Source organism: Mustelus asterias, chromosome 12, assembly GCF_964213995.1.
Source record: "Mustelus asterias chromosome 12, sMusAst1.hap1.1, whole genome shotgun sequence".
Classification (NCBI taxonomy): domain Eukaryota; kingdom Metazoa; phylum Chordata; class Chondrichthyes; order Carcharhiniformes; family Triakidae; genus Mustelus; species Mustelus asterias.
Window position 1 is genome coordinate 97,121,992 of NC_135812.1, and position 26,970 is coordinate 97,148,961.

At 37.4% G+C, this 26,970-nt stretch overlaps 1 protein-coding gene across 6 annotated transcripts in view; it reads left to right on the forward strand.

Annotated features, from left to right (window-relative positions):
* The window catches only part of cyth1b (cytohesin 1b), a 254,482-nt gene that overhangs the window by 214,441 nt on the left and 13,071 nt on the right, over positions 1 to 26,970 (forward strand). For 4 of the 6 annotated variants that reach the window (XM_078225678.1, XM_078225674.1, XM_078225677.1 and 1 more), the window contains exons 5-10: positions 2,137 to 2,255; positions 6,569 to 6,649; positions 9,204 to 9,316; positions 9,956 to 10,104; positions 12,267 to 12,378; positions 26,712 to 26,788. In XM_078225678.1, the coding sequence (XP_078081804.1) occupies positions 2,137 to 2,255; positions 6,569 to 6,649; positions 9,204 to 9,316; positions 9,956 to 10,104; positions 12,267 to 12,378; positions 26,712 to 26,788 (651 nt within the window). Of the gene's footprint in view, positions 1 to 2,136; positions 2,256 to 6,568; positions 6,650 to 9,203; positions 9,317 to 9,955; positions 10,105 to 12,266; positions 12,380 to 21,012; positions 21,016 to 26,709; positions 26,789 to 26,970 lie in introns of all 6 variants that reach the window. The other 2 variants (XM_078225676.1, XM_078225675.1) reach the window with 2 other exon arrangements.

A 26,970-nucleotide genomic window follows, 5' to 3' on the forward strand; every position in this document is an offset into this window, starting at 1 on the left:
ATCTGTCAAACATTAATTTAAAAGTCACAATTGCTTAAGATTTTAATATCTGTGGTTCTCCATTTTTGTGACTACCTCTAGAAAAATAATACTGTGACCGTAACATCTTATAAAGAGAAACGCTGATAAAAGCTAATCCTTTTACTGTAATTTATAGTTCATCATATAGTTACAGCCACTGGATTAAGCTATTTACTAGTGCAGTGTTGCTGTGAATTATGCAGTACTTCAGAATAATTGTATTGTTGTCATACTTACATATTTTCTTATTAGCCTTCAGATTTTACATGGCTGGACTTGGGGGAATAAGTTATTGATCCTGGAAGGGTTAAAGGAGAAAATAAATTTTGTTTAACTTTGAAAGGAAGTTGTAAAGTCATATTTCAAGAGGCTTTATTTTTAACCATTTCACAATTTCAGTGGTGTTGTTTTGTTTGCAACTTCGAATTTAAAAATAAAGTAAGCTGGAATATAGAACATACGTCAGAAATTGCACCAAACCCTTGGTTAAGCAGAACAGAAATAGTTGAAATAGGATCAGACTTGTGTATCTTTCTGGTCAGGAAATGTTTTCTAGAAGTGGGGAGAAAGGGAAAGCATGACATTTTATTAAAATCACAAATTTGCTCAGCTGCATTAACTTATTCACGATTCAGAGTTCAGCAAAGCGTATGTCATTTTTCATGAGAATATCATTATTAAAGCACGGTTTGGGATTTATTGGAGTTAAGCCAAAACTGCTCAGAAAAATGGAAAAAAAGTTTAATTGCAGTGATTGCCTTGAGTTCAGATATATCCAAATAATTGACAGCTATCAGTTGATCATTAAATTGTTCTTGAGCAAAATTGTTGGTTTTCTTATTAATATGATTCAAATATTATCCAAGAAAAACTGAACATTCTTAAGTATTGCATATTTGCAAGGTAGAAACAGAAGTTCAAAATTCCCATTAATATCTAAGAACACAACTCAAGAAGTATGAGCAGGGATAGACTACCCCTTGAGCCTGCTCGATCATTCAGTAAAATCATGGCTGATCTGTTCGTGGCCTCACTCCGCTTACCTGCCCGACCCTATAACCCTTGAATCCTTTTGTGGATCAAAATTCTGTTTACCTCAACCTGGAATATACTGAATGACCCAAGGCACCACTGTGCTCTAAGGTAGAGAATTCCAAAGGTTAACCATCGTCTACGAGAAGAAATTCCTCATCTGTCTTAAATGGGAGACTCCTTATTCTGAAACTTTGCTCCCTTGTTCTTGATTCCCTCCCAAGGGAAACATCACAACTCTGTTTCCTGTTAGTGATGATTATATATTACCCCCAACACCATGAGCTGTTATCTTGTCTATTAACCTTTGATGTGGCACCTTATCACATGCCTTTTGGAAATCCAGGTGCATGACATCTACTGTTCCACTTTACCTCCTCTGTTCGTGACATCCTCAAAGAACTCAATAAATTTGTTCGACGTGATTTCTCTTCCACACAACCAACCAGAGTCAACATGGTTTTATTATCATTTTCTAAATGTACTGCTACTACTTTCTTAATTCTGGAATCCAGCATTTGCCCACTGATACGTTAGGCTAACTGGTCTACAGTTTCCAGCTTTCTTTATTTTTATTTATTAGTGTCACAAGTAGGCTTTGGGTAGAAATTAATCACAGGATTGTTATGGTGCAGAAGGAGGCCATTCAGCCCATTGTGTCTGCACCGGGTCTGTGTTCATCCCCCATGACAAGTATGGTAGTGGGGGACATTTCATCGGGCAGGTTAATGACTGGGCACCCTGCTGCCTTTCTGTCTCTACTCCAATTAAGTCCATGTCTGTGGCAAGAAGGCCTGTGGGACTAAAAGTAAGTAGAATGTCACAATGCCTGAAGCAATTGGATTGTGCAAAAGGTTCTCAATTTGAGCTTGAAATCGTATGAGCCTGTTAAGCTTCCTTTTTATCTAGGTATATAATATGTAATACAATCACTTACAAAAGTGGACTGTAACCAATTTCTACTCCAGCATTTCTGTGCTGCACTGTATTCTGTTATACATGTGAAAGCCGAATACCTTAAAAGTAAGGCTCTGATATTTATAAACTTAATCATCTGAATTTCAAATACATTCTTTGTTACAGGGGATTCAGTTCCTAATTGAGAATGAACTTTTAAAGAACACAAGAGAAGATATTGCACAGTTTCTGTACAAAGGAGAGGGACTAAACAAGACTGCAATTGGGGATTACCTAGGAGAGAGGTAATAGTATTTTTATTTCTTTTTTGTATTAACCTTTTGATAAAGCCTAATTTATAGCAACAATCCATTTATTTTTTTCAAGTCTCCCCTTGAAACTAAATCTAGTGGTTTGGAACTAAGCATCCTGCTCAACCCTTGGATGAGTTTCTATTCCACATTCAATTCATTGAGGTGACTGTTTTTCCGTTCTGAAATATTCTCCATCTGAGTGCTAACTCCAAGTCTTACTGTTCTCTCAACTTGAAAGCTAATTTCTCTAATGTTCTTCTCGTTTATCTGCATGTCTTCACAAACTCCAACTTACTTGGAACATTGGCCCACATCTTTTCATGTACAAAGTCCTGGGCACCATCAGCTCTATTATTGGCCAGTCCACTTCTCTACTCGTGCACATAGATTACTTTTTATTTTCAGCTTTATCATCAGAGACTGCTTTTTCAATCTAGCTATTTGGAATTCTCTCCCAAGATCTCAATATGACACCTTCTACATAACTCTGTAAAAGGCTTCTCTTCACCCATATTCCCACTAAATTTTCTTTTTCCTGTTGTCCACCTTTGCCCACTTTCTTTAGCACACCACTATTCTTTATACAAGGAACGCCATAGGAATTATTGTTGTACATTTGCTATCTTTTATTGCACAAGATCCGAAGGGTTAATTTTAAGGGCCTCCGCCCCTGAAAATGGCATCAAGACACTTACAAATCCATTCATGCTGGTGTACCAGCTGTCGTTACCTTGGTTAAGAGCCTGTGATGGATGCCCAGAATGTTGATCACTTGTCATACATAGTTGGAATGCTATGAGGTATATAGTGCCCTAAATCAAACTAAAATGCACGCGGGTGAAATGTACATGGCCACATTCCACCTATTTGTACCAGGCTTTGAGTGGTTTAACCAGTGGTCCATTAAAGAGGCTGCTGGAAGCTACCTAGAAAATAACTCTGGAAATGTTTTTTGAGAGTTTAGGGCTCGCAAAAATGTTTGGAATCTTCCCACTCTTGTGGAAGGCTATCCCCGGGATTATTATCCTCTATCCCAGGCTCCAACTCTCATTGTGGCAACTGGCTGATATCCTTTTCTTCCAAAAGTTGCTCACATCTCACCAGCTGTTTGCAAATAATGTCCAGATATTAAAATAGCTGTGGCTTCAAATTCGTAATTGGATGGAAAGTGGGCTGCTTTCATATCTTCCACCACACCTGGGTTGTGATCCTCGCGTTAAAATTGCACCTAGAAGGTGTCCAATCAGAATGCTGATCCTGCTGAACAGTCAGGTCCCAGAATGAAACCCAGGTTCAATAGACCCTAACTTTTTATTTGTTTAGAGACGTGGATGAACCGAGTTACAGGACTGCCAATTCCTTTAACAAAAAAATAAAATATTTATTAAACTTGAAAAGATTGACTATAATAAAATACCCCTTCATCCCACCTATATCTTCACAGATGTACACAGATTTTTGAGGATAACACAGATTACAAAATATCTTGTACTATAATATTCTTGGTCAGAACACTCTCGCTGTAAACCAACAGACATACCACAGTCTGAAACTAAGTGGCAGATGCCACCCAATGTACTTTCTGTGGATTTCTCATCAAATCCCTTCCCAAATGCTTATCCTACTGAGAGTCAACTGCTCTCACTGGAATTCTGACTTCCACACAAATGTTTGCAAACTCCACTCTCGAAAAACTTGCCTTGGTATCTTCTTCCAAATGATGCTTTCTATCAGATGCCTTCATCTCGGAACCACTCCCAGGATTTCAATCTCGCCTTTCAGTATTCGTCAGCCTTGCCTAGCCCTGTGTATTCAAGCTTCCATTCAATCTGTCAGCCATGCCAACACTCCCGCTTCACAGGCTGTATTAAGATGTCACCAAACTTTTGATTTACCTCTGATGTCTGATTTCCCATGTCAAATCTGGTTACTGCAGCTGTCTGTTTAACTCCGAGCACTTTCTCTTTTTACTTCAACTTCACCCAACAAGACTTTGTTCAACTTCTCGTTCTTTGTTCCTTAACTGCCTCCCTGAGATATCTTTTTGTCAGTACTCTTTGATTCTTCGACTTTCTTTGGGAAGTTTGCTTTTCCCGGTCCAGCTCCTCCTGGGTAACTTAAAACTAAACTCAAAAGTTATTTCTAACCCAAGATGGTCCCTGATTGCTAAGCAAAAACCTAGTCTTTCTTTAACTGTTTACTTTCACATCATAAACCCTTTAATTACAGTGCACTTTGTTTAACATGAAGCTAACAAACGTTTTTATTCTTTCTACAAAAACACAAAATCAAAACTTATTTAAAGCTATACCTTTCTAATACCTACAAGTATAAATATATAATACTTAAAACTACCTTTGTTTTCTGACGATACAGAAGGCATGCATAAATTTATTTGTTTCAGAGATCAGCAGGGATGTTTTATTTCTTTTTTCATGTCAGATCATCAAGGTTGAGTTTCCTACTATGCAAACACTACAATATAGAATTTGGAGGTTGATGCGCGATGAATTCACTCGGGAGGCTAGGACGTACCCCGGGAATAAAGGCTTTTATTCACAACAAGAATAGAGCATACTGCTTAACAATACGATCCCAGACTAAAGGCGACTAGGAAGTAGCAGTGACCTTTATACTCCTGTAAGAAGGCGGAGCCAAACGGAGTGTACCACAGAACAATGCTAACACCCCAACCCTAACCCCAACAGTAATAAGAGTAACATACGTACAAGTACCCATAGTGGTAACCAACTATGGTTCACCACAGAGGTCAATGGAAAAAAATGCCAAAACAGTTGATTCACACACCTATTTGTAGTTAGGGATTATCCCAAAATGGATTCATCTATCATATCAGTAATCTTCTTAAACGTTTCATTAGAATTAGTACTTCAGAAATATGATTCACAACAGTAAAAATGTAATTCCATCTGTTTACAGTTGGGCTTATCAGTACATTGTAACCCAATTCTGCAATTTCACCAGTTTTTTAAAAATTGTTGGATCAGTGAACATTGTGATAGATTTGAGATGCATGTGGTTTCATGTGCAAAATGACTAATTTTCATCTTGAGTGCATGAGCTTGAGGTCTCATTAAAGATAGGAATTAAATCTCATTAAAGATAGGAATTGGCAGCACAGGTGGAGAGGGTGGTCAAGAAGGCATATGGCATGCTTGCCTTTATTGGATGGGGCATAGAATATAAAAGTTGGCATATGATGTTGCAGCTGTATAGAACGATGGTTAGGCCACATTTGGAATACTGCGTCCAGTTCTGGTCACCACACTACCAGAAGGATGTGGAGGCTTTGGAGAGAGTACAGAGAAGGTTTACCAGGATGTTGCCTGGTATGGAGGGTCTTGGCTATGAGGAGAGATTGGGTAAACTGGGGTTGTTCTCCCTGGAAAGACGGAGGATGAGGGGCGACCTAATAGAGGTGTGTAAAATTATGAAGGGCATAGATAGAGTGAACAGTGGGAAGCTTTTTCCCAGGTCGAAGGTGACGAACACAAGGGGTCACGGGTTCAAGGTGAGGGGGGCAAGGTTCAACACAGATGTCAGGGGGACGTATTTTACACACAGGGTGGTGGGGGCCTGGAATGCACTGCCAAGCAAGGTGATTGAGGCGGACACGCTGGGATCGTTTAAGACTTATCTAGATAACCACATGAACAGACTGGGAATAGAGGGATACAAAAGAATGGTCTAGTGGTTACATGAGCGACGCAGGCTTAGAGGGCCGAAGGGCCTGTTCCTGTGCTGTATTGTTCTTTGTTCTTAAATGCCAAATTAGATAGTTACCGGCAATTATGTTTCTTGGTTTTAAGTTCCCCATCAGCTTGGCAAATTTAGCTGAAACTTAATTTGAATTAAATTGGCTACATTTGTTTAAATGAGGTACTAGTTTCACTGGCAAAGGGTTTCATTTGTTTAAATTATATCCGTGAAGTGTACTGTAATAATGCTGTAATACTGATCAAATGTTCTAGTGTAGATCATTAGAAGTCAGTAATGTATTCCACAATACATATTTCATGTGATAATTATGAGTGATTTTACACAGCTATAATATAATCCAAGTCATTTTTTAACAATCCTCGCACAGACCTGTGACCTCTCTTTCCTGAGAGGTTGGTAATTTTCAAGCTTTGAGGAAAGCAGGTCAAACTAATTGAATAACTCTTCCAATGAGCCAGCGCAACATTATGGGCCATGTAGCATTCTTTTGTTCTGAATTATGAAATGAAAGCACTAAGTACCAGAACTCTTTGCTCACAAAATGTTGCATTCTCTTCGTGCAGGGATGAATTCAACATCAGAGTTCTTCATGCATTTGTGGAGCTTCATGAATTCACTGACTTAAATCTGGTGCAGGCATTGCGGTAAGAATCATTTATAATTTTATGAGAAAGGGAATGGATATAAGCTAACCCTTCTCCTCACCCAACAATAATAAGTTAAAACTTACCTTTCCAGAACACACGAGGGAGAACGCGATATGAACAGATCTGTATAACATATGTAGACCTTTGTTAGTTTTTTGAGGAAGTAACAGGCATGGTGGTGTATTTGGGTTTTCAAAAGACATTCAACAAGGTGTCATGTCAAAAGTTACTAAGGTTCCATGGTGTCGGCGGTAACATATTCACATGGATGAAGGATTTGTTAGCTAGCAGGAGGCAGAGAGTAGGGATGAATGGGTCTATTTCAGGGCAAGCTCTAACTATGCTGGCCCCATGCTGGGGCCTCGACTAATTACAATCTACATCAATGACCTTGAATGAAGGGACCAAATATATGACAGCTAAATATGTCTATTACACCAAGATAGGGAAGAAAGTAACCTGTCAAAAGGTAAAGAGTCTGCAAAAGGATATAAAAAGTGAGCAGGCCAAAATTTGGCAGAGAGAGTAAAAAGTGGGAAAACTTGTGCACTTTGCAGGAATAGACGAGCAGTATACTATTTAAATTGAGATTGCAAGGCTCAGTGGTACAGACGGATCTGGGTGTCCTGGCCCATGAATCTCATGGATGCAGGTATAGCAAGCGATTAGAAAGGCAAGTGGAATGTTGGCATTTATTGCAGGGGAATGAAATATAAACGTATAGAAGTTTTCCTGTAGCTGCACAGGGCATTGGTGAGACCATATCTGGAATGCTGTGTACAAATTTGGTCTCCTTCCTTGAAAAAGGATATAATTGCATTAGAAGCAGTTCAGAGAAGAGTTCACTGACTCATTTCTGGGATGAGGAGCTAATCTTATCAACAGTTGGGCCTGTACCCACTGGAGTTTAGAAGAAAGAGAGGTGATCATTTTGGAATATACAAGATACTGAGGGATCTTGATGGGGTAGAAACTGAGAGGATATTTTCAGTTGTGGGAGAGACCAGAATTAGTACACACGGTTTAAGAATAAAAAGGTCTCCCTTTTAAGATGGAGATTAGGAGATTTTATTTCTCTCGGAGTTGTTAGTATGTGGCATTCCCTTCCTCAGAAAGCAGGGGAAACTGACTTATTGAATTTATTCAAGGCAGAATTGGACAGATTTTTGATGGACAAGGGAGTCAAGGATTATGGGAAAGTGGAGTGGAGACCATAATCAGAGAAGTTTTGATTTTATTGAATGACAAAGCAGCTTCAAAGGGCTGAGTGGCATACTCCTCCTTAGTTCAGTGTTCTGATTAGATCTGTTGCCAGATGGATTGACATTATATAGAACTCGATTCCTTTGGATTTCCTTTGGACATAAAATGCATCCATAGTATTACATCAACTTAATATATTTTGGAATATGTCAACACTTATTTTGTTGAAATTCTCCTGCTATTCATGCTGGTGGGATCCTCTGGTCCCGTGTTGGTGGTGTATCCCCTGCTGCGGGTTTCCTGGTGGCATGGGGTGGCTTCAATGGAAATTCCCATTGACAGCAGCAGGACCAGAGAATTCTGCTGCTAGCAAATGATGCACTGCCTCCCACTGCCAGAGAATCACACCCAATATTTATGGATCTTCAAACTCATTAAACTTCAATTTGGCTTTAGTTTAAAGTACATAATTCTCAATCTCTATTTGTGTGCACAATACTTTCTAGCTGCTTCACTAGTTAATGTTATCGACCAACAATTAAGTAAGTGAGCCAAACAGGCCAAGCTGGTCCTAGTTTCAATCACAGGAATATGCAGCAGAATTATGGTGGGAACTTTGGTCAAAGTGCTTACTTTGCTAACCAGCAATACTTGTTGGAAGCACGTTGTGTCAAAATCAGGTGAATTGAACTTCACCGTGAAGCTTCCCATCTCCATGAAAGGACAGCAAACTGAAACACCAATGTATGGACTATGTGGGAAAGGGCAACTTGGGCAAGATACCAGAGGGTGATTGGCACCTTTATAGATGGATCATGTCAAGGATTCAGCAGTGGAGTGTAAAGGATTAGAGAAATTAGGATTAGGCTTTTAAAAAAAAATCTAAATGGATGCATTACTGTTGTTTCATTAAGTTACTGATTTTGTTACATAGAGTAGCTCTTCTTAATTGAACAAATATAAATTAGAAAAATATGTGAATAATATGTGTTCATTGAATATATTGTATCAATAACAGTGGAACGAATGTTCCAAATGAGCTAGATATAATGGATTATTTATTGCAGTGTGTCTAATAGTTGTAATGATTGGGTTTTATATTAGCAGCAGATGACACTATACACATAACTACTTAAATTATGTTTTGTATTCTTAAATATTCAATGCAATATCAAAAATATTGATATTAATACATGATTCATTTACTTCTAAAGTTAAAAAGGATTTATGCTGGTACATGTGATTATTTTTAATTCAATCATCAAATGACAGGATGTAAATTAAAATCTCAAATCTGAGTATGAGGAATATAATCAAAAATATTTGTTTAAAAATATACAAACATTAGGCAATTCTTATGGAGCTTCCGGTTACCTGGAGAGGCGCAGAAAATTGATCGAATGATGGAAGCTTTTGCACAGCGATACTGTCAATGCAACCCTGGAGTCTTTCAGTCTACTGGTAAGTTTGTGATATCTTGTGCGTTGCTCCCAGTTACTTCAACAATAATTTGTAATCTATTTACTGTGTTAATTTGAAATAAAATAATTAAGTACAATTAAGTATTCTTATTTGAACACTCGATCAAATATTTAAATGTTGTGAAATGTTTAAATTTATGGAATCACTACTTTGAGATTTATATATTTAGGGTAGAAAGGGAAGGAGAGATGGATAGAAAATAACTTTGCAAATATTAATATCAATAGTTTCTAGGGAAAACACTGATGTAGCATAAGGCGATAGTTCTTTTGTAAACAAGTTCTTTTTGCATTTACTTTTTCATTTTATCGACAAAATTGTAGATTTTATCAGTCATTGTGCTTTGTAATTATGCTGTACAAAATTAACAGACATTTCTATTTTTACTGTTAATACAATTTCATTTCCCCAAAACTGAAGCTTTCTGTAAATTAGTGCATTGTTACATTTTCAGTTTACAATAATTGCATCTTTTTTCATGTCTCAGCACATTTCAGAAAGTACCCTACATCATTCTTCATATGTGCTCTTGTAACAGTCATTATGTGAATGTTTCTTTGCTAAATTGTTTTCAAACTTTTGCACTGTTGAAAACTAAAGTGCAGTTTTCTTTTGCAGATACATGTTACGTGTTATCTTTTGCTATTATTATGTTGAATACCAGTCTACACAATCCAAACGTTAAGGATAAACCCAGTGTGGAGAGGTTCATTCTTATGAATAGAGGCATAAATGATGGTGGTGATTTACCTGAAGAACTCCTACGAGTTAGTGTTACAATTGATTACTAATTTTGTACTTGGAGATGGGTGGGGGTTGAATGGTGGGGTATTGTATACTTTCAGTGGTGAAATTAGCAATTTGAATAGATTCATTGGTGTATCTTGGAGACCGTACAATGCCGTCAAGTTCAGAAAAACCCAGTTGAGATACTGAACCAAACAATGCCACAATAATAAAAATAGCTTTATTTTATCAACCATCAATTATAGAAATAATGCACCAAAAAAAATGAAGATAAAAATATTTTACCTTTGCTTAGGCTGCTGTTTATTTCACCATCTGTTCTATCCTTTCCCCTATTCTCTCGCTGTAGTAAGTTCTCACTTAAAGTTGTGGCTGCGTTCCTGAAAATCATAACGTTAAGTGAAATAGCTTTAAGGGAATCATAGATTCCCATACAAATGAATGTTAAAGCAAGAGTTAAGTTCCTTAAGGCAGTTCTTGCCCCGAAAAAACAATGTACAAGTTGAAATACGGTGCCGCTCAAGCAGCATTGTGCAGTCCTAGCTGAAATAACTTGCAAAAGAAAATGCTTCAATAAATTTAAAATAAATACAATACAGTATTCAATAAAAAAGGCCATGCATGTGCTGTTCAAGTGTGTTACTCTGTGACATCATTGTGACAGTGTAGGCAATGGCCAGGACCAAATATGGCGCTGCTCCAATCATCACAGCTATATTTTAGGCGGCAGCATGCTTTTATCTGTCCTTATGGCTCCATAAATTTAACATCACAGTTCTTAATTCACTAGATGGAGAAAATGACTAAACTTAACTAAATGAATATATATTCAACGCGAATATGGGTGAAAGTTGTCAGGACAGAGATCTGCCCGGATTGCTCTCTCATTGTCTTCAACAGGAGGACTGCTCTGCACAAAATTTATCATTAGCACATGCCAAAAAAGCAGTTGCAGTGTAGCAGACTTTTAATTTACTCCAACAACCAGTAAAAAGGCAAATGCAAATCTCATTAAACACCAGCTCCTCGATGGAGCCATTAATGTGAAATAGTTACGCGAGGACACACTGATGTCAATGTGTGTACACATGGCAATTTATTTGCTGCATGCGCAGAGGGGTACTGGCAGGCTGGACTGGGCACAGTGGAGTAACGTTGCTGCTTCTCTGTGCATGCGTGGGCCAGTGTGTGTTCTGTCGGGTATCAGTGCCCATCTCTGTTGGCAGGAGACACCGTGTAAAGAAAATACACTCATGCACTGCAGTACTCTGTAGATTAACCAGGCTCCACCTAGTGGCAAAGATCAGTGCAGTTATCAGCTGAGCCACCTGCACTGACCAACCTCTGCCACCAAGTGGAGCCCAGGACTTAAGTGAGCTTTCAGCACGAGCAAAGGTAGAATCAGAGACAGCGACAGAGTGAGCAGCCAAGAGAAGGAAGAGGATACCACAGGTCCTAGGGCAGTAACAGAGGGTAGGAAGTGAGGCCCAGGTTCAAAGGCAAGAGACGAGGTCGGGGAACAAGGACAGGAGGTAGGATCGAAGTCCAAACGCAGGAGGTGAGGTCAGGGAGAAAGGGCGGAAGGCGAGGTCAGCACAGGAGAGCAGAAGCACTGGGGGAAATGTTTTGTGAACAGGCTGCAGAAGAGGATGTGTGGCAAATAACATTAAAGTGAAACTGGCAACGTTAAATGGATATACTGACTATTTTTGTTAACATTAAAGCAAAACAAATTTAATTGCGACAATGTTAATTTAGGAGGTACTGTTTTATTTCAATTTTGATTATGTTGTTTTAGGTTTTTTTAAATCCTGAACTTAACTGATTGTTGGTGTGTCTCTCACATCACCCATTCATTGAGATTAGGATAGCTTTCATTTGTTTTCAGCCAATGAAACAGCCTTTTTATCCAAACCGGTTTTCCAACAACTGAAAGCTTGGATTATGAAGACTGACTTGCAACCAGGTCAGACTTTGATGTGAAAATGTTAGCCAAATTCACAAGTCCTCGTAAACCTGGTCTAAGTATACTTGTTGGCAACTGTGGTAACCTAGACATGTAAATTCAGCCAGAGGCTTAAATATTTATAATATTGCATATTTAAAGTTTGGGGAAAAAATATTATTTTAACCCTGTTAGAGTCAATAATGCAAAATAAATAATGTCGTCATTTGTTAACAGAATCTGTATGAAAGTATTAAGAATGAACCCTTCAAAATTCCAGAAGATGATGGCAATGACCTGACCCATACCTTTTTCAACCCGGATAGAGAGGGCTGGCTCCTCAAGTTAGGTGGGTTATTTCTCGTTTTAGTAGATCTACTTTCTTCAGTGACATTATCATTTCATTACCATAAATCTATTGAATTCTGTGTTGTGAAAATATGTTGGTGTATTTTGTGGAAGTAGCTTGTAGAAAATAATTTGGTGAAAAGAAGCAGTATAAGTACTTAGGCATTGGAACTTTAATATATTGAAATTATACAAGCACATATTGTTAAAATTAATACTTTTACTATAACCATTATAATCCAATAAAAGTAAAGCACTTTTCACGACTCTGGTTGAAATGGTAGTAGGACAAATGATGACTAGACCTGACCACCCTCCACATATTTCAAATCAAACTAAAGTTTAGCAACTCACATCTTTTGATAAGCCTGTCACCCTGAGAAAAACTGGTACTTAAACAACAAGTTATATGTTCTAATAATATTACCAGGATGAAGTTGAATAATTGATTTTTGATACTAAAAGTAAAGTTAAGTTTTTTATTAGTCACAAGTAGGCTGATTTTAACACTGCAATGAAGTTACTGTGAAAATCCTCTAGGAGCCACACTCCGGCGCTTGTTCGGATACACTGAGGGAGTATTTAGCCTGGCCAAGGCACCTAACCAGCACGTCTTTCGGACTGTGGGAGGAAACTGGAGCACCCGGAGGAAACCCACGCAGACCAGGGGGGGGGGGGGGAATGCGCAAACTCCACACAGACAGTGACCCAAGCCGGAAATCGAACCTGGGCCCCTGGTGCAGTGAGGCAGCAGTGCTAACCACTGTGCCACCATGCTGCCCATGCTCGATGGTTATGCTAAGCTAGTCTGATGTGAATACAATTCAAGTAGACCCTTTAAACCAGTAATTTCCCTAAATGGGTTCTCGTAGATTTTATATCTCAATACCCAAAGTAATACATTTCATATTAGGGTATTCTTTAAATCGGGATTTTTTTCTGAACAGGATCGTGTCAATTTACATTTCTTTACAGGTTAATGTTTGAGTCAGCACTGATTTTATTCTCTATGGTAGCAAGGAAAGTGATATAACTAATGCTATCATAACTTGTGCAGCCAACAATATTTAGGCAATCTACAATTATATAAAATATGGTAGCATATCTTTTACTTGCAGGTTCCCAAATTGCTGTACAATTTAACTATAAATAATATACAATCAAACTACATTCGCCATGATTTAGCAATCCCGTTAGCTTTAGGCACAAATCCCGTAATGACTGCTAAATCTTGCGAGCGGACAAAAATGTGATTTACGCCGGCAAGATCTCAGTTTGAGATCATCCCCTTCCCTTGCCAGAGATTTCCATAAATTCTATAATATTATAAAATGGTTACCAGGCTTGATGCCACAGCATCTTCCCATGATGTATCCTCCCCCCGCTGCAGCATGACGTCACAATGGTGCAAATCACTACTGCTTTTCAAAAACAAAACTGCACAGTGCATGAAACACACAGTGAAGTATAGCCCCCAGCTGGTGCTGGGCATCTGTGAAGCTGGCGAGTTTTACACCCATTATGTAAATTAATAGAACATATGGTTGGGCTTCCCAGCTCCCCAAACCAGAGAAAAGATTTCACCTGCTTTCCCTGCAGCCATATAATGGTTGTCAGGCAGACAATTGGTTTGAGCAAGCCTTCCACCGCCATCTGGGAAGATCCCAAGAGTTGCTGGCCAATCAAATGACCGGCAGCTCTCTGGTATCAGCAGGGTCACGGAGTGGTGGACACAGCTGGAACTTCATCTAATCCACATTGGCAATTGTTGATGGAACTAGATGTGAAGATACATGGCTGGGTGTTGCTGGGGCGAGGCTGGCAAGAGTAGTGGGAGCTGGGGCACATAGGAAACGGGGACAGCAGAAATGTGAGGGTGGGAAGACATTAGGGACCTCCAAAAGGCATAGGTGACTTGTGAACAGGATACCCACCCCCGTCCACCACCAGTTTGGGTAGTGAACAATACTGGGCTTCATACTTTGCTGGTCTCCACCTGCTGCAGAGAAGATCCCAATGGCAGCAGGAAGAGTCCTGTAAGTGGCTATTAATTGGCCATCAGGCCAACAATGATTGTGGAAGGTGTATGAGCTGGGAACAGCACTCCTGGGTCCACCTGCCAACTTGGCCTATGATTTTAAAATGGGAACATAGGCTCTTTGATTAAGTTATGTTCTCACTATCCTGCATCATCCAAAGACCAAGTATAGTCTTCTCTCTTCCCTGTGCAGCATTACTGGAGATTGACTAGTACTTTAAAAAATCTGCAGGTCAAATTTGCGAGATGTTTAATTGTGCATTCATTTTAATAAATAACCAATTATACTGAGAAGTTGAAGGGCCTAGGCCTAATTCAACTACTAAATCTGTTGATCAAGCCTTTTTATGAAATTTGGTGAACACTATATTAATTATAGGCACTTCTTGACTTTCATTATGAGCCATTTCTCTCTACATTCTTCCTCCATTAAATGTCCATTATTGTTTAATCTCATTTCTAATTCTACACAATGTGTACCACAATTTTACTAAAACTGTCTAAACCTTCCTCTCTATATAAATCAATACCATATTATTAATTTAGAAAAATCAATTATAAATTAGTTAGTAGCTGTGTTAAGTCAGGACACCAAAGGATGGCATACAAACACATTAATTGCTCTTCTAATACCACTAACATGAATTACAGCTTAAATCTTGGAACCATTGTAAAAATGGGATCAGCTTTTCACTGAATTTCTATAAACAGTTCTGTGGTTCTGAAGTTCCACTTGCAGTAAAAACTTGAATCGTCTCTGTCTGAGCTGATGCTTATCTTTTTGGACAACTTTATTCCACAAGAGAAAACAGCACATATAGAGTTTAATACAGAATATCTTGGTATATCGTTTGAATTCATTCAGATCTGGTCACGTAAATTGGGCCTTCACCATTTGGGTTCCGTAAACTTAAGTCCTTTACTATTCAATACATCTGAGATTATTTAATATTACTTAATAAATGTGCCCAGACATTGTAAGTGGATAGTAAGTGTAACCTTTTATTTTCTGGTGAGCACGCAAGAGTTTGAATTGAGTTTCATAAAAGATAACCTGAAAGGAAGGATTAGTTTGTAGAGTGTGTTAGTGTAGAAGTCGAAAATCTCTGGTCCTTGGATTTGAAGCTTATCCATATTTTATAGTGAGAAATATGAAAATCTACTTGTGCATGCCAAAAATACCTTAGTCCAACCATGTAGCATTTAAAAAGTAAAACATACTTTAAAGTATTGTTGGTTAAGTGAGGATAATGGCCATGAGGAACACTAACTTGCCACCTTCAAAATTAATCTTAATCAATGCTCCAGTTTAAGTAAATATTTGCTCCACTAAACAAACAGTATATTATCCAAAGAGCAGAAATTAAAGTGAGCGTAATCAAATCCAATGTAGCCGCATACTCTTAATTTCTGAATGCATTGCTCAAATTGAAAAATTGAGAAATACCTAATACAAGGTTTGAAAGCAATGTCCAAGATGCATGTTTGCAGTTGAAAATGCCTTTTGTTATAAAAGTGTTTAGATAAATCCATACTTTCTTTGAATAAAATATTTTGGTTAACTGTTTCAGATTACACTGTTTTGTAGCATTATAGAATTGTTTTATTTTATTTTAGATGGTGTATAGTACTTAAGAAAATAGATAAGAATTAAAGAGCTGTTTTAGTTTTAACTTAATAGATACATAACAGTTTAAAGTTTACGGTAAAGCAGTATACCGTATGTAGATCCAAATTTTCAATCAAAATTAAATGAAAGAAAATTCATTTACAGTGCTTTTAATTATTTTATATTCTAAGAAATATTCAGTAATGTGCCAGCTTTGGCTCAGTTGATACCACCCATGGCTTTGAGTCAGAAAGCTGTAGATTTAATTTTCAATCTGGGGATCTGAGTACAAAAAATGTGGCTATTATTTCAGTGCAGTACTGACGGAGTCATGTACTGTTGGAAGTGTCACCTTTTCAGTGAGACATTAACTTAAGATCCTGTCTGCTCTCTCAGTTTGACATAAAAGATCTCATGGTATTTTTCAAAGAGGACCAGGGGAATTATCCAGTGTCCAAGCTAAGATTTATTTCTCAACCAATATCACTAAATAAACAGATATCTGGTCATTTAATATATTGCTCCTGGTGGGAACTTGCTGTTTGCAAATTGGCTGCCACCTTGTGTTATGGCAGCACCTACACTTTTAAATAAAACTACGGTTGCACAGTGGATAGCACTGCTGCCTCACAGTACCAGGGACCTGAGTTCGATTCCCGGCTTGGGTCACTGTCTGTGTGAGTCTGCACATTCTCCCCGTGTCTGCGTGTTTTTCTCCGGGTGCTCTGGTTTCCTCCCACAGTCCAAAAAACGTGTTGGTTAGGTGCATTGGCCATGCTAAATTCTCCCTCAGTGTACCCGAACAGGTGCCAGAATGTGGCAGCTAGGGGATTTTCAGTGTTAATGTAAGCCTACTTGTTTCCTTCCACTGTCCGAAAGACATGTTGGTTAGGTGCATTGGCTATGCTAAAATTCTCCCTCAGTGTACCTGAACAGGCATCGGAGTGTGGCGACTGGGGGATTTTCACAGTAACTTCATTGCACTGTTAATGTAAGCCTTATTGTGGCACTAGTGAATAAACTTTAAATACTTCTTTGGCTTTAAAATGCTTGGGAACGTCCTGAGATTGTGAAATGCACTGCATAAATGTAAGTCTTTCTTTGTTTCTTTACTGTATGTATGAAGAAACAAAATACCAGGAAAAAGCCTTGAAGATATTTTACAGTTGCTTTAGACTTATCGTTCATTCATGAAATGCACCAGTCAAGTCAAACAGTTCTACATTTCTCAGGCTTTTCTAAAAAAGTTGATAGGTTTATTTTATCTTTCTTACAAATGTGCACTTATGGAGCTCTACATTTGAATAAATTAAAATCAGACCCAAACTCACTAAATCCTAAACAGCTAGAATAATGGAAAAGAAATATGAACTAAAATGTCAACACATTCCTGCATGTGAGTTTAAGGGAGTAGACGACTAGACGGGTTTGCCCAGAAAGGCAGCAAAGATGGATAGTGTGAGGTGCAGAAAAGTTATTTGTATGGTTGTAGGTATCTAGCTGATATTGGGGAAGAGGAGAGGAAGCTTTCCTCAACATCAAATTGTACTTCGCCTTCCTCTAACCTGGGAGTGCTTGACGTTGGCATTAGTTGACAGAAGAGGGAAATATATACTATATCCCACAATGGCATCCTTCATGTGATGCGTACAAGACTAATTTCCTCCACTGAGGAATGAACTACATGTTTAACTTTATGATTAAATCATATTAATATGTTAATTCTAAAACTTCAGTGATGAATGTAAATATTGAGTATTCTTTTGCTACTAAGTGGTGGTGGATTTACAACATCAGGAAAGTTCAAAGATTTTATCAGCTTCTAAAATTTAAAGTTGTTCTTATGTTATGCTAGAAATCTGCAATTAACTATGTATAAGCTAAAATGAATATTTGGGTTTGATACTGTTGAAATATGTATAAGTAGTTTATGTAACATAGTTCAAATTTTGAAAGTTTGGTTGAGGAACAGTAACTGCCATTGAGAACACCATTTTATTTATTACCTTGGGTCTATAGGTGTCTTCAATTCATTGTATTACAATTCATTCACTATGACATCAATTGCACCAATATTATTTAGCACCATTGTTAGAAACACCAATGATAATTTGATTTATTATTACTCTGGGGGTGCAGTCACTTTGTGAAACATTTACCAAGGTATCCCTGGTATATTGAATACATAGACAATTGTCCTTAACTGAGAACAGAATGATTTTTGTGCAGACTATTCTGACGAGCTGGGTTGGTTTCAACAATTACAATACATAGAAAAAGTATATATTTTTTAATTTTGCTTCTTATATAAATTTCAATAATTTTGTTTTTGCCTTATGTTTCGAATTTTGTTTCTTTTCTTTAACCCTTTGAGAGATCCAGTGTGGCATCTGCGCACACATCTGGCAAGAGAATTTGAATGAGACAAAATAGAATATCCAAAGGATGCAGAAGTGCCTTAGAATACAGTTGTGACTCTGTAATCTGACAATATTTAATATGGAATTGACTGTATTTGACGTTGTTAAATAATTGAAATTTACAAAGTAAGTAGTAGCAATATAAAGAAATATAGTTTATTTAGTTTTCTTTCATTACTTCCTCCATTTGCCTTGCAACAATGTACAGCTAAAGTATTAATTACTTAAAAAATGAACAATCTATTGATACCACACTTGAATTCTTTACTTGTGTACTGATGGCATAAGTTCAACCTCTGTTCAATATCTATGCAGCAATTTTCCCATTTGAATCAAGTTTCTCTTTGTCAGTGAATGCTACTTATTTATAAACTGATATGCTGCTTCATTGGGTAATTGTGGACATTAAAAGTCCCAAAATGAGCAGCAGTTAACTTCCTTGCTGGATTAACCAAAAATGGATTTTTTGGGTGACTGTGTGTACCAAAACATAGAACAACATTGAAAACTCATTTAAAAAAAATAAAGTACAGTCCACTGATAAAGAGTAGTTACAGCAGTCTTTCCACAAAGTACTCAAAACATAATCGTCTGGAATTTCCCAGTAGAGAGATGATGGGCGGAACTTTGCACTCTGTGCACAGAGTGCTGGCTGGGTGAGAAAACTGGCGTGTAGTTTTCCAGCTACACAGTTGAGTTTTCTCTTCAGATTCTCTGACGTCTGTGCTCAGAAAATCTGAGGGCATGGTTTTTGCTGTCTCGTTGGCAGGGCAGGGCTTGATTGAGCTGGCTCTAAAGAGATTGGGGGCACCCAACTCCATGTTTAAGGTCCCCCCGTCCTGTCCCGTCCCTCTACCCCCCCCCCCCCCCCCCTCATGAGCACCGGGATAACCCACTCGCACCAGGGCAACAACACCACACCAACACAAGAAAGGTGTCAACTCCCTCTCCCCCACACAGAAGGGAACTCCCTCACAGGGAGCTCCCCAGAGGCCCACCCCCAGGCAGTGTCAGGGTGACAGTGCCAGGGCACTGTCCAGGTGTGTCACTCTCCCCCATTCCCCCACGCTCGGGGGGAGGGGGGGGTGGTGGATGGGGAGCTATACTTGCCTTTGTGTCCCCAGCGGGGGGTTCTTAACTGCTTCGTATTTTGCAAAAGCTGTCATAAACCTCACTGACATTGTCACATTGGTGATGGGGGAAGTTCTTTATTTGGGGAAACATATGGTGGGGAAGCCTACTAATTATATTAAAATATACTTAAATGACGAGAACCTCGTTACATCACCAGTGAGGAGTATGGAAAATCAGAAAATGAGATCTCGCTGGCAAGAATCTGGTTTTCCAACTCTTGCAGTATTTTGAGCCCACGTTTATGCTCACGGTGAACACGGGTTCCAAATTGCCCCAGTCTGTTCACTGTTATCAGTATGGTGTTTTGTGCATCTTTAAGAGCTCTTTAAATGAATTCTGTAACATTCAACTGATTTTCATATGTGTGGAATTATCAATCACCTAATAGAACGAAAACATGATATCACAAAATACTTAAAAGATTTAGAAAATTTACATGACCTGGACCTGGATTTTGTGGAAGTAATGACGGTCAAATGGTCAGTGTTTTGCTGTCATCACTCCTCTGAAAGGCAGGAAGGGATATAAAATCCTGGCCCTGCAGTCCACACATGCACAATTATATAAAAAGTACAGAAATTGCGATCAATGTTTCTGTTGTGGTTGAGCTTCCCCAGGTTGCAATCAATTAGAAACCATTGAATTGCCAGGAACTTCTGTTCTTATGTTCTTAGACGCTATAAAACTTTTGAAAAGGCTACAACTTGTTGAATGAGGTGTAATGAACTCCGAATCATATACTAAGTTCATAATTGCTGCAAAATATTCTCATTAACCCTGAAAAAGTAATTTTGCATTTGTTGAATGTCAAATTCCTCCACCATGATGAGAAATGCCACAGGTTTCCAAAGATTAAAGTTTGTTTATGATACCTTACCTTAATCCCATGAGTATGTCCCAGTCATTTGTTTTGCTATCTGTAAAATCCAAAAATTAAAAGTGAAGGGATCCTATGGTGTACACTTCCTGGTTTGTTGCCTATGAGAATACTTCAGTGTGATTTGTTGTTTACTCTTGATGCTTAATTTCACCATTATTGCTGAATGATTGGAGATCCCCTTATCTTGGCGCCAGAAACAAACTGACGTCGGGAAAGGAAATCAACACCATAGAAATCACTAGATCTTTGTGAACAGATTTCTTGGAGGTCAGCAATGAGTGTTGTGGCCTCACTGCTGACCCTCAAATTCAACCCCTTAAAAAGGTAAGATACAGATTCCAAATGTTTTGTCTGGTTTTTCGAGGCAAAATCCAGTATGGAGAAAAAAGAAATCGTTTCGAATGCTCACATTTTAAAGTCAGTTTATCAAGTCACTTCTGCAATTCTAATACTCAAAGGGTTAATTTCTAAAATTAATTTTGTTTTCTTTTTAATTTTCTTTTCCCCCCCTGTTTGGTTGTTACATGACTGGCTGTCTTTCCTTATACACACAGGAGGTATGTACCATACTGACATGTAGCTAATTGTGCCCAGGGTGCTGCTGGTCTTTGTCTTACAGCTGGTGGTAGAGGCGTGCTGCTTTCATTAGCGGGTGTTTGTTAGCTATTTGCTACGTGTGAGCTTATGGGTAGCAATACAGTGGACCACTCTTAAATACATAACTTTCTAGGCATACACTTTTTAAGAAAGCAAATTTTCATATGCTAACTGTTCCAAATCGAATCCCAAAAATAGTGATATGGTTGGTATATATGTGCTTTTTATCTCAATTAGTTGCTATTATTTTTTAAAGTGCAAATATATCATCTATCCCACTTTTTGCACTGCATCTATTTATATCAATAATGTAACAAAAAGCACAACAAATGTTTGCATTAGTATTATGCATTTAGGTGTTTTCCACTGTATTGCTGTGTTGCTTTATTTGGTGATCAAATTGTGGCCTTTCGTTTTACAGCGACAGTTGTTTTTGCACTGCCCCACTGATTTTCACATCCTAAATGTTCTGCAGATTAAAAGAAGTGTTTCAAAAGTGGAAATACCTGGTGCCTGTAGTGGTGAAGGTTAATAAGACATTTTACAACTGTGTGATAAAATGAAAGCTTGACTCTTGAAATTAAACAGAGGGCTTTGGTACAGTAGTATGAGGCAAATTATATGTATTCACTTTTAAGAGGACTAAGAATGTGACACAGAAATTGGATCAGATTCCATAAGTTTCCAGTGAGCCAAGAATCTTGCTTTATAGGAATTTTTTTTTAGAGTTTCAGTTTGTGTCCACTAGTCAGTTATCTGTGGGTGATTTTTTAAAAAAATATATAAATCAAGATTTAGTTTATATCTTTTTTGATCATTATCCTGTATTTTTAATTGCTAAGTTAGTCCAGGACATTAATATTATCATCTCCAAGTTCCCCTCTAAAGCATACACCACCCTGACACACACATGTCATGCCTTCATTGTCATGGGGTCAATATCCTAGAAATTAATACTTAACAACATTGTGAGAACAGCTTCACCAAAAGGATTGCAGGGGGTTTAAAGAGAAGATTCAACATCACTGTAATGGGGTAAATGGGTAGGGGCAAGTAATGCAGCATTGCCCAAGTCCCAAGAACAAAACCGAATAGAGAGGAAAATTTGAAAAAAGGAGAAAAAACTAATTGTATTACTCTTTCAAGGAGCCAGCAGTGACTTTATGGGCTGAATTGCTACCTTCTGTGCTGTGACACTATGAATATGGATGATTTAAACTGCACTAGAATTTAAAAACCCACAATTACATATTAATCTGATTTTTTTTTTTGTTATCTTAAACATGAGTGCACATTTTTTTGCTGTGCAAAGGAAAATCTTCCACTTGAAAAGATTTGTGTTAATCTCATGCTTCTTTTGGTGTGATTATTCCTCCCAAAATTGGTGGTCTACAAATGTTTCTGATTGATGTATGCATACATATTTTAGCAAAATAAAATATTCAAGTACTCTGCAGCTATGTCCTTCAACTTAAATATAATTTAAATTTACACCAATTAAAATACAAAATGAACTCTAACCACTAGTAGGTTTTTTTTGCTTTTTATTCAGCATTCATTATTTTCAAAGATTTTGTTTTGATCAAATGGCTCCTTTTGGATTTTAAACATCCTGCAGTTATTCTCTTTGATGGTCAGAACATTAATTCATTCCTAGCATAGAAGATCTTGAGACATGTCATTACTAGGCTGCTCCAACAATATCTTGCATAGATCTACCATTCATGAGTTGTCCGTTGTGCAATGGGCAAACTGGCCTGACAACCATTCTCATGCTGCTGATTGCTAGAAAACTATGCTAATAGGTGCAAATACAAATTTCCCTGCTGTATCATGGTTTTATGGGCCTGGACTTTCAACAAAACGTTCATCTCAGAATTAATTTCCCTTTGAAATAGTTTGCAATGGCAGTTAAATTTAATTGTTTAATTACAAAATCATTTTGTTGATCTGGTATGGTTTTTGCAAATAAAAAGCTTAAAATATCAAACATTCCACACTTTTCTTTACAACCACAAATGTGCTAAAGATATGCAATTCAGTGCAATTGGTGGACATCATAAGCCATTCACTTTTTTCTCTTCAACTATACAAACATAATTACATTTGTTTACTTAAATATTTTTCACCATCACCGTATAAAATCATTTTCATGTTTAAAGACCCTCACAACACAAACTCATCTCAGCCCCAAGGGGTGGTAAGTGATTTGGTCTCAGGCTCTGGCAGTGTTCTGTTACTGAATAGTTGCAGAATGGATCAATTCTGTTTGTTGATCTTTCACTTTTTCTTAAACCCATTGAAAGTTTGCCTGCTGTCCATTTGGTGTCTCCGAAGGTAGCAGACCAGTAGTGCACCTTATAAAATTTCAAGCTTAAAATATATCTGTCACTCCCTGTAACAGTACTAATTTTCAAAACAAAAAGCCAGAAAGTATTATGAAAGTTTTTTTCCGTGCCAGTTTTCAATGTAAGATCTATATTTACAAACACAAATGCAAAAATTCCATATTTTCTCTTTTACAAAATAGCTGAAATTCATTGTGGCTTGAGGCATCAGCCAGCAACATTTTTTAACTATAGTGGATGGATAGCATCAGTTCTCTGTAAAGTATTTGAGTTTTCTTTTATATGCAGCACTTGAGTATTGCATCAGGAAAAGAGCAGAAATATTAAATTGATGAAAAACTATTTTCTTTCACTAGACTTTTAGTAAACTGCCTAAGTTTTCTTTCTGGCAGCATTATACATTTGTCACATCTATATTTTCTAATGAGAGTTAGATTAGCTAGGTGGAGTTAAACTAGACCTGACACTACAAAACAAAAAAAAAACAATTTTTGATTAACTGCATTGGTAGTGGTTATGGTGTTTATTGCAATGTTGTATTTCGGCTACATACAAAACATTCATTATCCATATTTCATTTCTTGCAGTCTAAGTACAATTTTAAAATGTGTCTTCATTCACATGGTACTGTGCGGATGCAAATTGGAGCACTAATGTGTACTGCTGTGCTGTTGAGATGCACATGTTCAAGCCCCCAGTCTTAGCTCTATACTCTGCCTGGTGAGATCCAATGGAAGGACGATTGATATTAGCCTACCTGGAGACTAACTGGAAGCACAACTTATGGTTGTCTGGGAGTGGTGTCCATTCCATTCCATTCTTTCAGTTTCAGAGATAATGAGCCATGTGTCTGAGCAGAACATTTGCAAAGGAAGAAATGCAAAAACCATAGGTTACCCTCTTCTTTAAAGGTTAACAACTTTTTAAAATATTTTGTAAATGCAAGCAGGTATTGCCTGCAGTGTTGCAATATCTACTAATTTGACCAAATCAAGAATTTGGATGTATTTAGTACCTACCCTACATTATTTACTCTCCTTTTTACACAACATTTTAGGATGAGTTATTCTTGCGTATCCCCTAAATACTTAAAAGATGCTGAGAGTAGTGTGGGTTATCGCACCTTTTATGTGATGTGGTGTTTCATTTGCACCCACTGTTTCATACAGATAGATAACCCGTTTGCAACTAAGAATTCATTGCGTAGAAGATAGTGCAAACCCACATGCCACACATACTTCTGTGTACATTAAAACAATAATGTTTATTGTTTTTAAACTGGGCAGTAGGTGTAGAAGAATAAAATGTATTGGCATTGTGTTGCTGGATTTCAGAAGTATGCACGAAAAGTTCTTCCTCCTTTTGTTATATGAAAGGAAATACAAGTTCATTCACCTTAATAATTCCAATATTACTTCGTGGGGAGAGAAAACTTTGAAGATCTATCAAAAAAAAGACTATCCATCCATTGTAGGAAACTCTGGTGCATCTTGAATTTGCTGCTTTTTCAGCTCTGATGCTCAAATGATGAACTAGCCTTTTAGTGGAAAAGGAACAAAATCTGAGATGGTTACATATATTCCCTGTTACCCAACCCATTTCCCAGATGGTCACCAACTCTTGTGTAGATGAGACAACATTTTACTTAAAACTAGGAATTTCCTTTCTGAACAATTCCAAGAGACAAGCTCTGACGACTGGATTATTTTAAAACTTCTAACAGCTTTACATGCTTTTATATTAAGAATAGACCAAAACCCTTTGTAGAACTCTGAGACAGTTCTGACTGAATTCCTGACACTTGATCCCTCTCAAATATTTCAAGAAATAATTAGTTACATTAAAAAATTATAAAAATCATAAGTATTCCCATGCCCCATTTTTACAGTACTGTCATTGTAATGCAGTCTTGATTTTGGTCTAATCCGTGATATAATGCATATAGTTTTAAAATTAATTTCCCTGAATTCAAATAACAAGAGTTCTATTAAATACTTAATCAAGGATTCCATTTGAATTTGCCTCATGGAAATTTCAGTTTTATCTTACTAGCTTTCTTTCAAACTGACACATGAAACAATCTGAATAGTGAAGAAGAATGTTGTGTCATGATATAACGTGCAAAAAATTTGTTTGTATTGGGATATGACTGATCCAGAGACACTTATTCATGTGCCTTGTTGCAGGAAATTAACATTGAATTATCTTAGTAATCATCTGAAACTGGTTTATTTGTAACATGTTGACATCAAGACCAATTGTTGGAACGTCTGCAATATCAGTAGATATTTAATTTTTTTAAATTACTGTGCCTCAGTTTTCCTATATTTATTTCCTACATACTATTTCCAAACAATCCCTTCATGCCATCCTGCCCCAGTAGGTACAACAGATGATTGCCCTGGATCTCCTCATATTCTCTCACACCATGGACTTAAAGTAGAACTCAGCTAAGAGCTAATGAAACAAATTTTAATTCCCACTGAGTCTCAGGCATACAAACGCAAAGGCGTGAAATGAGAAGGTCACTTCCTCCCTTCATTATGTTCGTATTATTAAAGTATAGTATTTTTTTAAATGGTCAAATCTTATGGCATAATAACTATTCCTTCACTCTGATATTAAATGTACAGAAAAACATGCAGCCAGTGATGGGGATTGTAAGCTGTAAAATATTAATTCTTTAGTTTTGTTCATCCAAAATGGCCTTTCAACTGATTTAATCATGTGCAATACAAGATATTAAAATAGACACTACAAATGTACATTCAGAAGGCGAAAACCAGAGGATCTAACTTTGACATGCTCCGCAATTATCATTTTTCATTAACCACGTTTCTATCCATTAATTCATTCTATGCAGCTCATATTTTCATGTTTTGTCTTCTCTTTATAGTTTTGATTTACCTTTTTCTAGAGGCAGTATTATAGAAGCGCCTTTGGCATTCAAACTGATCCTACGGATGACAAGTATTGTCATACTTGGATACAAAACATGCTACCTCATTCTATGCTATCATCTCCAAGCATTGCCTTTTTTGTGTCATTCTTTCTGCTCCGGGTCTTCCACAATATTCTTCACTATTTCAGAAGCCAATAACGATTCAAAGATAACAAACTCTTTTAATTGGAGATATTGGCACAATTGCATGCAGAATTTTGGGATTGGATAAATGACATTGCTACACTATATGGAGCCAGACACAATCAAAAGGCTATGCTGTGCCTTAAGCTTAATGACAACTTGTGAACCTTTTGAGTTTTTTTTCTGTTTTCTTTCTGCCAAATGCACATTTGTCAAACTACAGGTGGAAGAGTCAAAACATGGAAGCGACGTTGGTTTATTTTGACTGACAACTGCTTGTACTACTTTGAATACACCACGGTAAGTTAGGCCAATTTCTATTTTTCATAATTGTCATTAACCTTTTATTTAAATTGTGCTCCTTTGCTAAAAGAAAGGATGAATACCTTGGTTTTTTCTTGTATTTTTATTTTCCTGATTTTTTTCAAGTTTTGTACCAATCCATACCTTAGCTACTATGGAAGTGCAGTCCAGTGATGAAG